This window comes from Ischnura elegans, assembly GCF_921293095.1.
Source record: "Ischnura elegans chromosome 13 unlocalized genomic scaffold, ioIscEleg1.1 SUPER_13_unloc_4, whole genome shotgun sequence".
In the NCBI taxonomy this organism is placed as follows: Eukaryota; Metazoa; Arthropoda; class Insecta; order Odonata; family Coenagrionidae; genus Ischnura; species Ischnura elegans.
This window is the reverse complement of record NW_025791660.1, coordinates 6,781,972-6,795,718: the sequence shown is the minus strand read 5'-3', so window position 1 is coordinate 6,795,718 and position 13,747 is coordinate 6,781,972. Positions and strand designations below refer to the sequence as shown.

General features: G+C 36.0%; 1 protein-coding gene across 6 annotated transcripts in view; it reads left to right on the top strand.

The window, feature by feature from the left end:
* LOC124173201 overlaps positions 1-13,254 on the top strand; it is a 323,014-nt gene extending 309,760 nt beyond the window's left edge. For 4 of the 6 annotated variants that reach the window (XM_046552732.1, XM_046552731.1, XM_046552733.1 and 1 more), the window contains 4 exons: positions 838-925; positions 5,184-5,253; positions 8,463-9,940; positions 11,912-13,254. In XM_046552732.1, the coding sequence (XP_046408688.1) occupies positions 8,606-9,940; positions 11,912-11,917 (1,341 nt within the window). In that variant the 5' untranslated portion in view covers positions 838-925; positions 5,184-5,253; positions 8,463-8,605 and the 3' untranslated portion in view covers positions 11,918-13,254. The remainder of the gene's footprint in view (positions 1-837; positions 926-5,183; positions 5,254-8,462; positions 9,941-11,911) is intronic. The other 2 variants (XM_046552734.1, XM_046552735.1) reach the window with 2 other exon arrangements.
* The last annotated feature ends 493 nt before the right edge of the window (positions 13,255-13,747 follow it).

Below are 13,747 nucleotides of genomic sequence, written 5' to 3'. Positions count from 1 at the left end.
TTAGTGGTAGTGTTTCTTTTAGAGGGTGCGTCGGTGGCTAAGGCCATTTTGCATCACTCACTGACTGGAATTGATAAAGGGGGTAGGCCCGTTCTTAAATTAACGTGTCAATAATTTACAAGAGTTGTCATTTATATTTTTTATATTTTATTGAAAAGTCGAGTTGAGTGTAGGAATGCTATCAGTCGGGAAATGTTTTCGGGAGTGTCTCCTAATACCTCAGCTAGGTTATCTCCGAGCTTGTGATTCACCCGTGCAGTCCGATATCTCGCACAGTCCTTCAGGATATGTTGCACTGTTGGTGGACAAACACAATTTAAGCTTTTGGGCTGTATTCTCTCTTCAGTGAAGAGGTATGAATGGGTTAATAAGCATTGGCCAATTCTTAAGCATGCTAAAACCACTTTCTCCTGGCAGACATTTCTTATAGAGGAATAATCGAATTTTAGTTTAGTGTTAAGTCTCTCAGGGTAGGTGGGGACGGACAACTTACTACTTGCTGGCTCTTAAACCTGTTCATCTGCGAGTTTCAGAGGAGGATATGCTGAAGGACAGGGTGATGAATGAAAAAAAATGTAGGAAGTAGAACCAATTGATAATACTAAGGCTCTCGCCAACTGTGAAGATGGCAAAGCCAAACGATGAAGTCTGGCTCCCAAAAATCCCGACACTGCGTGACTACCTATCGCCTCCCGTCGGTCTAACTACTTCCGGGGCTGGAGGAGTAGCCTTCCTCCCCTCTCCTTCTCCAGCAGAGGCCTCCACTGCAGTCTACTGAAGTATCTAAAAAAAGAAACAGTGGGAGCACAAACGGAAGTAATTTATTTTATGTTTCAGAATTGCCTCTTATGTACTGGGAAAAGGAAAGTCAAGGAAGGAGCGATTACCCATTCCAACCAGATTGCGTAACTTATTCATTAAGTAGGTATGTAGCTGCGAATGCATTTAATCTATGCTTTTCCTTGAATTATTCATTATTGTGTGACTGCGTTGTATGAAAAAGCATGCCGGTCAAGAGCAAAAGTTTAAGTGATATAATGGATGAACAAAGTTTGAACGTATCGTATGTTAAGAATGGATAGCTAATATTTCTTGTGTTACATCCATAAAAAATTTTTGCCATGGTATAGTTCGTTCTTGTCCCCAAGTTTACCCACTTTCTGAAAGCTTTTCCGAAACTAATTAAAACGAAATCTCCATTTTTCTATTCATCAAGAAATAGTCGTATCGCAATGTTTGTGTGTACGAAATATCTTTTGGGCGCTCCAGACAGTCTCAATCAGAGGCCAACATTTGTCAGTGCTAATGAGCTGATTATTTTTGTCTTTTTATTTTGATGGATTTTTAACCCATAACCATTGGCTGATGCAGACGCCTGAGAGACGTCTGCATTTTTTAAATTGTGAATGCTTTCAAAATAACTATTTTGTATGTCATTTATTCCTGTTATCTTCATATTTTCATGCTACAGAATCACAGTCTCGAAAACTTATGTTTTTGTTTTTTATATCTGTAAATATCTGGCTACATTCCATATATGGTCTTTGAGACCACTCACCACTCCGAGAGAATATATTGAGAAGAGGAATGAACGAAATAAGTACAATTGTTTCCAATTAATTAGCCATTTTAATTTAATATTGATGCCTAAATTTTTAAACGTGACGAAATGTTGATTATTAAATACAATGTTATTTAGTGTTGTAGACATAAAGTTTTATATTTTGTGGAAAATAAATATTTTTTCTGACTAATTGATCTGTATAGTTGATGCATAAAATCAAATATAAGTTCATGAATAGCTAAGCAGTTATAATCATATAAAACTAAGCAAGAAAAATGGCTTTGCAACGTTTTCTGAATATTGAATTATTGTGGTCTCCCAGACTGCAGGAAGGCTTTTTTCCAAATGTCTTTTTTCTGTTTTTTTTTTTAACTTAATTTGAATTTATGATCTTTCCCTCCTATGTAGCAGGGTGAGTCCAGCTTAAAACCTATTTCTTTTCAACCCTGCTCATTTGTAAAGGCTTTGGGGACAGTATTGAGAGTGCAAGAAAAGCAAGTACCTCATTTTAATTACTCAACAATGAATAAGGGAGCTTAGGATGGAAACCTCTAAAATGGAGAAGAACCATAAAAAGGCTAAGTGGGGTGTACCATCATTTGCAAAAGTGGTGCAATAATTGAGTGGCGCCACTTTCGGTTTCCACAAAGATTGTGCCCAGAAACTAAATAGGTGTGAATGCGTTTAATAAATATATGCTACTATACCGTTGATGATGAAGTTGTCATATTTTGCTGCAATTATTTACATATACTTTGATGAATTGGGGGTAATATAGGATATTTACTTAGCATCATTAACTAACTTCTCTACTTGCATTAAGTAGGTTACATGGTATTAGGAATTGTGTTTGTTGGCGATATGTTTTATGTGTAAGACAATGTTGAAATCACTGGAACTGCAGGTCATTTCATAAACTCTTTCAAGTTGAGAAAGAAGGGCATAAGCTAATCCTAACAGAATATCCGTTTGAAATGAATGCACACACTTCCTTCATTTGAAATGCAAATATTTAGTTAAAGACATGATAACAAATAATAATAAATTATAAGGACGATACTTTACTGAAGTCGCAGGCGACTCGAGCAACAACATCAATTTATCCCTATACTAACCAGCCGAAATATGAAGTATGAGAAAGCCTCTGTGCTCAAGTTATAGCTTTATAAACGAATAAAAGACAAAAATACTGAGAAAGGGATTATTTTGATCAAAGTGTGTTCAATTGAGAAGCACATGAAAGCAGCTGCATTATAATTACAATAAATTGTCAAAATTATCACCTTTAGCAATTAAAGCCTAAACAGCGCAGTGAAAGAATGCTTGGCTGGTAATGTGAGGAGCAGCGTTCAAATCTCTCCATGCATAAAATTTAAATATCCTCCTCTCAGCTGTATTTTATTTTAATTTTTTTAATGTTGGTTAAGAGGGTACCAAATGTTGAATTTGAGCATTTTTGCGGCAATTTCTAATTTAAATGATCCTGCAACAGGAATGCCATGTTGTTAGCGCTGTAGGACGAATCATTGCGTTTCCCTGGATAGAACCCCAATAAGAGTCACGGGTGAATGAGATTCCCAGTGTTATAAGGTTTCCTTTATAGGTTCGCTACTGTTCATCATTATTAACCTTTGGGATGAGAACTATCCTAGTAATCTAAGGTTCCATATACTTGACTTCTTAAAGGATAATAGCTCAAATTTAGCTGATTAATAAGAAAATTATGGGTGATATTATGTAAATTTTTGCTACTCGTCAATGTGGTATGCCGTCTAATTGTCATCAACAGCTCACCATTTCCTACCAAGTTTATTTTACCAGTTAAGTTTTTCAGATTAAGTTTCCCCTTTTCTGTTTCCTAAATGAGCAGTGACAGAAACTTTTCTATGTAAATCTTCAAGAAAAATTCCCTCCATAGAAAAATATATAAATTGAGAGTAGAATTTTACTTTTGAACTTAAGGCTTCAATATTCTATACTCATTGTTTTTTAAAATACAGGAATTTTGATGGAAAGGGACAGAATGTGGGTCCAACTGATCTACTAAGTAGAATCCTTGTAATAACCTGTGAAATGGTAATCCTTTATCGTGTGCACACCCCGGCACTTGTTTTTAAACATAGAATAGGTTTATCTTGAAGTATGTATCAACTATTCTTCTTGTGCATACTTTCTTCAAGCAAATTAGGGCAATAACATCTATATGATAGATCTACGAATTGGCCCTATTTACACTTTTTTTACTAGTCCCTATTGGCCCTATTTACTAGTCCTGCTCCTATCATGCGGGTAGGGTAAAACAGCACCAGTAGGCTAGGAAGTCTAATCTTTGCTGGGTTCTACGTACCTAGAAATAAATCTGTTCGCAGTCTATAAAGGAAGCAGCTTCCCTTGCGTTTATATTGATATAATTTTAATTGAAAATAATCAATATTTTGAAATTTAACATCACATCGTCTCACAATCCTATTTTCCTATTTTTTTTGCTTAAAGAATTGTAAATCTTGGAAAAAGTTAAAATTAACACAAATTCGTCTCAAAAAATGTATATGATGGTAAATGGTAAAAAAAGCTTGTAAAATTATACCTCATCATTTAACCTCACCGTGCTGACGAAATGATGATGACGAAACTCAAAAAACTCAAAGTAAGCCTGCAACTCTCCCTGGCGTTCTTTCAAGTAAAACAGAATAATTCAAAGACATTTTTGATCTCAGAGAAAATTATTCAGTTATAGTTTTGTAAAATAGCTTCGGCTTTCATACAGTTTTAATTATTTTGTGAGACTTAAAAGAATTTAATCGACGACTGGAGATACGGTATTCCGTGGCTGAACATTTCTATGTTCATGTTCACCGATTGGAAAAGTACACCAAGCCCAAAATCAATCATCCATGTATCCCTCGGACCGTATATCTGCTGTTAGCATTCTAATGCTTTTTTGCCGATAAGACGAAAAACAACCTTTTTTTTCAGCGTTTCTACTTCTAATGAAAGTGTAAGCATGGTATAATATTCAAATGCCACCCTTGTTTTGCCTTTTCCTGGTGGTGTCTGAGCATTTTAATGATTTCCTACATCTCCCTCCCATGTTACGATGACCCGTTTGTGAGTCGTTCCCGAGCTACCATGAAGATTCATACCCAGAGAGTGACGGTTCAAATTTAATGGTGGCCAGAAATCGACAATGTAGCGAGTGTGGTGATGCTCAATTTGGTGCACAACTTTTGCAAATGGTGGTATACCCCACGTGGCCTTTTTATGATTCTTCTCAATTTTAGAGGTTTCCATCCAAAGCTCCATTATTATTCATTGTTGAGTAGTTAAAATGAGGTACTTGCTTTTCTTGCACTCTCAATACTGTCCCCAAAATCTTTTTGTTGAGCCAGATTTTCTTGCTAGGCAGAGGATTAGTTGTTTAATTGTAGAGACAATGTTTGCATGTGATGGCATTTGATAGATGCCACTTCTGAGCAGTTTCCTATGTATTCTGGGTTGCGGAGCAAGTGAGATATTTTTATCTGTGTGTCAAGCTACGACTGCACTAGTTCTGTTTTGCAAACACTACTATTGGCAATGTTATGTGTTATAACTTGATGTTCATTCGTTTTCCTTGCAGTCAATTATTCATCCTTCGTGTTAGCGCTGAGCAGTGTCTTACTCCATGCTGAACATCGCCACCATGCCTTGTAAGCGTCTGACGAATTGTACCTCCTCCTGAAAAGTATTTTTCCATCATTGTGGATTGAGATTTCTGTAAGTTAAAAGAGGCATTTAAGGAAGAGGTTTGCATTATACGAGTAGGGGAGAGTGTTGTACCATGGAACACTCATGATGAGGACTCTTTGCATTCCTTTTGTTGCTGTCCATCTTCTTATCATGCCTCAATTCATATGAAGTGGAATCAGCATCGGCATGAGTATTAAAAAGAGAGATGTAATGTGTGCATGCAACAGGGTTAATAAAATCGTGAGCCGGTTATATTTGCAGTCGTTTTAGTACAGCGTTCTGTGCTTGGAATGTCAGAGATATGTTGGTAACTGTTACTGAAGAGCAAGTGGTAAAATGTGAAATTTGATGCCGAAAATAGTTTTAAAATTCAATTGGACATTTTTTGGTTGTGTGCAAATAGTTTGGCTGGGAAGAATGGCAAAGTGTTCATTGGTGATACGTAAGCAGCCGCAGATGAACAGTCATGCAGATACTTGTTCGTGGGTATAACTATCTTTGGCCATCTGATAACGAATTTCGAGACAAGTTTATTTATGTCTTGATTGTAAACTGTTGTGATTCCATTGTTTTCTAAGTAACTTATCCACCCTTGAATTGCGTGGGTTGTTTTGGACATGACAAACATGAGGCTAATTATTGCTCTTCCTTAGTGAACCTAGCATGTGGTTGTAACCCAACGTTGCCAAATGAGTTGGCTGAAAGTAAATTATGAAATATACTGTGATAAGGCTGTTTTTATTTCATTAAAAATGCTAAATTTCATGCAACGTATGTTGTAGGAAGAGTATGTAGTTGATGTGAACTACAATTGACCTTAACTGCATTCAGGACACTCCTTACCTTGCTCAACTTGGAAATTGTCTGTGCTTAATCTGTGTCATAGGTAAGGGAATAGAGGACTCATATTATGTTTCCTTTGTGCTACAAATGGGATATTCTCTTTCATGGCACAACATCTTTTTCCATTACAAGGATTACATCAAATGCAAGTATTACCTTGTGGTTTTCAAAAACTGATGGCAAAGTTGTCATTGTTAATTTGGATTTAAAATTTTGATATTTTTGTGTATTTTAGATTTTACTCTAGGTACCATGTGGTCACCATCATATCGATGATTTTTTAAAATGATTTCAATGTATATTGGCTGGCCTCATGTAGTTATCACTGCTAAAATATACCTTTATTATATTGATTTCTCAGTAGAATGTAATGTTCTTATCAAGATGACAATCTAGGTCTTCGTAGCCTAACAAATGTACTGCAATTAAATTTTAATTTTTTTGTAGGTATTTTTGTCTCATCTCTGATCATCTGTGAACATTGGAATCTATCCATTCAGGTGGGACTCTAAATCATGAGCTCCTGACTCGATTCATAATTTGGTATTATCTTTGGTTTCCCTAACAGGCCCAATCTAGATCATAGCTGTGTCACACATTTTTTTTGTTACTTACAACTTTTTGCCTTGAATTGATAATGAAATGAATATTGGTGTACCCAATTGACAGTGCAGTTTTAAGGGTTCTTTTCCACATCTTAATTTGCCTTATTACAATAAGACAATAAGATAATATAAGTTGAAGCTGCCCTTACTGTTTTCTTGCCATGAGGAAAGCTTTTTCACCTGCTATTACGTTACGAATACCTTTTCATTTAATATAATTCTGGATTCATGCACTTCAAATGTTTAATTTTGTGCCTATAAAGAGCTGGTTTTCCTACAATCCCTTTAGGTAAACGAATACGCAAAAGTTAGCTAGCTGACTGAATGTTAACAAAAAAGAGAAAAACAAGAATGAGAAAAGTTAAATTGAAGCCCCTAGTTGAATTGGTTATACGAGGTATATAAAGTCTTTACTAAAGAACGGGGTTGGAAAGAAATTGGACTAAAGCTAAACTCACCCTGCTCCATAGGAAGGAAATATCATTAATTCAAAATTAAGTTGAGAAAAACAGAAAACATATTTTGAAAAAATTCATCCTACACAGAGGAATGAAGGAGTGGAATGGCCTACCTGAAGTTATTTTTAAGATCTTCCCCGCAAATGCAATTTTTTTTTTGGAATATGTGTTCATCATTTTTTAGTTAATTACATACTGGTTTATTAGGCAGTGTGTGAAATGGGGTTAATTGGGTAAATGATCATTTGTTAGTTGTACGATGTTTTAATTAATGTATTTTATGGAATGCTTGAAATTGGGTCATAGTTTCCTCATTGAACCAACAAAAAATAGTGGCTGTGGTTGATTAAACGAAGTAAGAATCAAGGAAAAATAAATTTTGGTCCTCAAAACGAAAGCTTAGTTCTATAGTTCTTTCGATTTTTCCTCTTAAATTATTCAAAGAATCAATATGACATCATTTGTGAAAGATACAAGATCCATAAAAATCACTGATATAACATTTAATAAAAATTCCTAAGATTCCCAAGTTTGAAACTTTTGCAAAAAGTACATGTCCAGCCACACTAGTGTGTTGCCAAAGGCAACTACTACAGGAAGTAATACTTAACATGAATTCAAAACCTGCTGCCTGGCCATGTAGAGCAATTAGTTTTTCTGCATGAGAATTTGAAAGGATAAAGTATTACGTGATTCATTTACGAACATAATATTTACCACACTTGTACAAATTTCTTCACTCTTCTGAGCAGTTTGGATACATACATTAATTAAATTGAAGACGTATTATTAGAGGTAAAGTCATTTAAATTTTGCTTATGGAACTGTTAAAGACACAATCATTTTCATTCAACTCCTAATCTTGATGCAATTACCACAACTTTCCTATTTATAGTATCCTTTTTAGATCAAACTAAGCATTCAGAATGGAAAACTCTCAAGGGAATTGGAAAATAATGACATGTTAAAGCATGCATTGTTGTATTGCCTAGTTCAAGGATCGCCATACTTGACTCAACTCGGCTCGATCCTCGACTCAACATCAAAAAGTACTACTCGCACATCCCTAATGAGTTCACTTCATAATCCCCTTAAAAAGCAACTCTGATATTTGTGTTGCACTTAAGTTTTTACTGTCTGCGGAACTAAATTCTTCCTTCAATTCTTCCTGTTTCTCATGTTATATACAAGTTTCTCTGTTTCTGGTACCACTAATTAAATTTTTTGGGGTAAATATTTCATTTTCATTTTGTTTCATTGCAGCAGACATTTCATCCATTTTATGTCTACGGTGAGATTTTTTCCTCCTTACTGACCTTTGCAACCACTCCTATTTTCCATCGGTAACTTCCAGACTGTCAGCTGAGCCCAGCAGACTTTTACAATAATTGTTTCATTATTTCCTAATGATGGCAAGCATTGTTTCTGCCGGCAGTTGTGTAGAATTTGTCGAGGAGAGGCTCTTGAATGGAATGTTCACTGGTCAATTGCTACAGCATAAAGAGCTGTTGGACTGCATGGAAGACGTGGATGCTAAGGTAGTAAAGCAGAGTACACTTTTGCATGTTGGAGTGAGATTTGGCAAGGCTGATTGGGTGGAAGAGCTTCTGGCAAGAGGGGCTGACCCAGGCCTAAAGGATGACAGTCAATTGAACGCTCTTTCTTCAGCTAAGGAGATGGTTCAGCGGTTCCCCAAAGACTCAGACCGCTCAGAGGTGCTGAAGTTGATAACGTTGGTACATCGGAGGGACGAGGTGGTGATGCGCCGCCTTGAATCGTCATCCAGCAGAAGCACTGCCCATACAACACCTACGACCAGACCAGATTGCAATGTTGCATCCCTGAAGACCTCTTTGGAAGCCTTGATCCAAGAGATAAAATCTCTTGGGTGTCAGTTAAGGTCCTCCTTGAAGGAACTGAAGGCTCAGGTGTGTGGGCGTGATACACTATTGCGTTGTTTAGAAGAGGCAGTGACCTCAACTGTGGAGGATGTGACAGCCATTAAGTTTGGCTTAAGAGGGGAGATTGTGCAGAGTCCACTTGCTCCTGTGGTGCGCCCACCACCATCCGATCCGGCCAAAACTAGACAGGAGTGTGTGCATGCCATGTTGGGAAAGACTGAGATATTGTACGGAGATGAAATGGGCATTATGCGTAAATTATACGAAAGACTATATGATGAAGATGATTGCACTGCATGCGTGTTGAAGTATCTGAGTGGGGATGATAGGGCGAAGGTGTTGGTGGACTCTTATTCTAGTCATATTGGAAGGATGAAGCGTAAGGTCATGGATGCCTCAAAGTGGAATGGGGATGATTGGTATTCATTTTGTGATTTGGAAACTGAGACTGTTTATATAGGTACAAAAGTTTGCTGGGGTGATAGCCAGGGAAGAGTCTGTGCTGAGTTCGCTTGGGCCCTCTCCCAGTTGTCTATGAAGTTGGCCTTCTGCAATGGTGGGAGGCCATATTGCGATGCAGAGTGCGAGCTGGAGTGGATGAGTGCACTGCAGAAGGTTGAGGAGAGGAGGAAGAGGGGAGTTGGATTACATTGGTGGTTGCGTCGTGCATTGGGTCAGAGGACACTGTTGATGACGATGTGTTACCTCGCGGCTGCAGTCCCTGCCATTATCACTTTTGATGGATCCAAAGCAGGGAGATTATTTCTGCAGAAAAATGTTCCTCTCCTCTTTACCCTGTACCTTCACCACGTGGTGCCAACGCTGCTAGACAAGGCAGAAGTGAGTATTGTTTCTATTTCTAGCACTAAAACTTACCCTTTCTTCATATTTGCACTACAAAATTTATACACATCCTATCTGTTGGCCCCTGTTGTGCCCATATTTTATTTTGAATGAAATCAGTATTTGGACTAAAATACATTTTGGTTGTCTCATTCATATTCGTTAAGAGATATGAAAAAGCAAATCACATTTAGAAGTTTATGTCCATGGCATTTTTATTGTATCATTGTGCAATTGAAATATTCAATGCATTTTCTGAACCATATGTTTATAGGCCATTTAGTAATTCATCTTACAATTTCAATGGTAATACAGTTTCATTTACATATACTTACTAATATATCACCACTTACAGTAATAAATGAGTCCTTGAATGGAAATATATCTGTTATGTTGTAATTAAATTTAACATATGAAACAGGATACTTCCTACTTTGTGTTAAATCAAACCTTAGTAACGACAGTGGAGAAGTGTTTTAATTTTATTTTTTTTCAAAGTAAAAAATGTACGAACTGCATTCAAATCTCTATATATGAAGTTGCTTACATATTTCCATAGAAGAAAGTGACACATGAGCTAAAGCTATTTAATGCACATTGAAGGCAAGATATAAAGGTGCAGGAAGTTTAAATCAATGAATCTTTAAACTCCTATATAATATTTATGTAAATTATTCATAATCATGAAAGTAATCATGTCCTATTTGAATCACCATAGCGATTATTCCTGTCACAATATATGTTAGATGAAAGATAGTTCAAAACCTTTTTGTGTAATTTTATCTACTGAAACTTTGTTAATTGGGGCGATACCATATATTCCAATGTGACTGTCTCAGTGAATCTAGGTATTATGAATAAAATTTTTAGCCATAATTTTGATGTTTTTTTTAGGTCTTTACCAGAAGTATCACTGTGAAAGTACTTTTTTTCAAAAAATTTTATATTTCTGTTAATTGTGTGCCATATTTTGTTTTTTACTATATATTATTCTAATTTTCTATCTAATGAGCTTTGGTGATAATTCACTGATTAAAAGTAATGTTGGAGAGATTTTACTTTAAGTCTAGCACCCAGCTATGAGCCAAGTTATCAAGTTTTATTCAATAGAAAAGAAGCTATTGAGGTTGATAACTTGGCTTCAGTTTTCATGGCTTTACCAGTATCTGCTAGTTGTCTTAACTTGAGTGTACTTTGTTATTGTATCTGCTTTACCCCCTTAAACAATTATTATTATTATAGTGTTCAACCAATTAAGGTAGGTTTCCATGGAGTACTAAAGGGGTGATCTGGGAGCCTCCTTTTCCTTCCAGCACTGCCTTCTTTAATTCACTGTAAGGCCTACTCTCTTTCAATCTATCTAAAAATCCTATTCTTTTCCTTCCCCTCCCTCGTTTACCTAACAATCTACCCTCCAACACCATTTTCAGCATCCCCTCACCACTAAGCACTAACTCCATCCATACCTTCTGTCTCCTGCGTATCTCATCTAAAAGCTGTCTCTCCTCGCCAACCATATCCAGCACTTCGTCGTTCCTTTTCCTCTCCGTCCATTTCTCCCTCTCCATTCTTCTCCATACCCACATCTCGAATGCCTCCAATATTCTCTCGTCTTCTTTCCTCAGTGTCCACGTTTCCGCACCGTAGAGAGCTACACTCCAAATCAAACTCTTCACCAGCCTTTTCTTTAAACTCTTACACAACGATCCTCTCAGAAGCTCCTTCCTGTTCATGAACGCCTCCTTCGCTAATGCTATTCTCTTCCTGATGTCCTTACTACTGTATCCGTTTTCCTCTAACGTACTGCCTAAATAGTTGAATTGCTCAACCTGCTCAAGTTTTTCACCACCCACCTTTATCTTGAGTCTCACATTCCTCGCTCGTGATGCTTTACAAAACCGCATAACCTTAGTTTTCTTGTGATTCCTTAAACAATACTCGCATTTATTTCTATTTTCTTCTTTCAAGTGTTGAACGTGGCCAGTATACTTTGGAGGAGATGGTACAATGGGGCCAGCATCAAACAGGAGGCTTGTATTTTATTACAGAGTATCTTATCTCTTTCCATCTTGGGAGGATTGGTTATCTCTTCCTTGAGCAATATTCAATGCTCATTTATTCTAGTAATAATTAATGGTGAAATCAATTCCATGTATCTTCTATACGGAAATCTTCCTGAGGATTCATTCATTAAGTATAGTATATATTGATCTATACTTTACAAAGCATGTGAAAGTATAAGGCATGGTTTTTTCTGTTATTCTGTGTATCCTGCTAAGCATGGGTCAAGATATCAGTAGACTATATTAATCAAGGGTTTCCATGAAGACATTGCTGACATTAATTTTGTCACAAAATTTTTGATTGTAATGCTTTCTGGATATCAAATCTCATTGTGCTATGCAATTAAAATTGAATACTTGAAATGCTTGCATAGTTTTTCAAAAATTCATCGTTCAGTTTTATCACATCTTGATATTAATCACATTTTGATTATTCGTTGAATGGATTTTTGACTCTATTTTTATAAAGAGGGAGTATGTAGCCCTATCTATTTTGAATGAAAATGATAGATCATTAGTATTTTTTATTACGGGTTCCAATTTAAATTTCATGTCTTTGAATTATAGTCAGTATTGGAAAAACGCATGCATTGGGCTGTGCAAGGAATTTATACTCATTACCAGGTTGGCAAGTGAATGTATAACTGAGCTATCATATTCATGAATCCATTTGTGAAATTGGCTGCTCTTTTTTGTCGCTTTAATTGACTTTTGCCTGAAGATATTATCTTTGTCAAGACAAATGGTGAGAATTGGTTTCCATTGTTTTGCTTAACCTCTTTAATTGCATGAAATTTGCTAGATGTTTTTATAGTGTTGAAAGAAAATTTCGCTGCCAAATCTATTTGCAAATAATGTTAATCTTATGGCTGATCTGTAACTTAAATCATTGTCATCCAATTAATTTCCCCAATCTTAACACGGTTTCCTATGAATATTGATGAGATGGTTTCAATTTACATCCATTGACATGCTCTGAAGATGTTTAAAAAATTTGAGAAAGTTATCATGTTTTTACTCCCATGTACATATATGTTATTGCAATCCAATTTTATCCATATTGCTCTATCCTTTATCTCATATTTATTTTATCATTTTTGTTAGTGAGAGAAGAATTTCTTTCATTAAGTGGAACATATTTTTAACATTTTTGTTCGGACCACTGTCAAAAAGTATATAAGTATGTGCTTTTTACAACCAACAGTATCAGTTATGAATGGCTTACACTGACATGGATATACATATTTTTATTGCATTGACTGAATTTAATTTTCATTGTCCTGCATTTTATTATTTAAAGTTTTTTCTGTATCATGATTTTTCATTGTCATCCTTGGTGGTTATTGTATTTCATATTTCCTATCGGCCATAGTAGCCAGTTTTTTTTAGAATATTATTTTGAGTAACTGGGTTTGATTTTTAATTATATTTCTCAGTTTAGCTGTGCATTTTAATTACAAATAAATTTAATTAAAAATTAAGTAAAATAGTTTTCTTTTTACAACTGACAAAAAAATGTGATCCAGGTGATGATGAGATGAGATGTCTCCCATTGTTGCTATGGCGTCTATTGCATTTTTGTTTCATGTGCCTCCGTTCCAACCTTCACTGGGGTTGGGTTGTCTACCCGTCAGCGGGATAATGTCGACGGAGTCGAACTTTTATCCAATGAGCTACCTGCTCAGCATGAGGACTAAATGTAAATGTGGCTTTATGAGTCATTTGAGTAAGTTACATAACA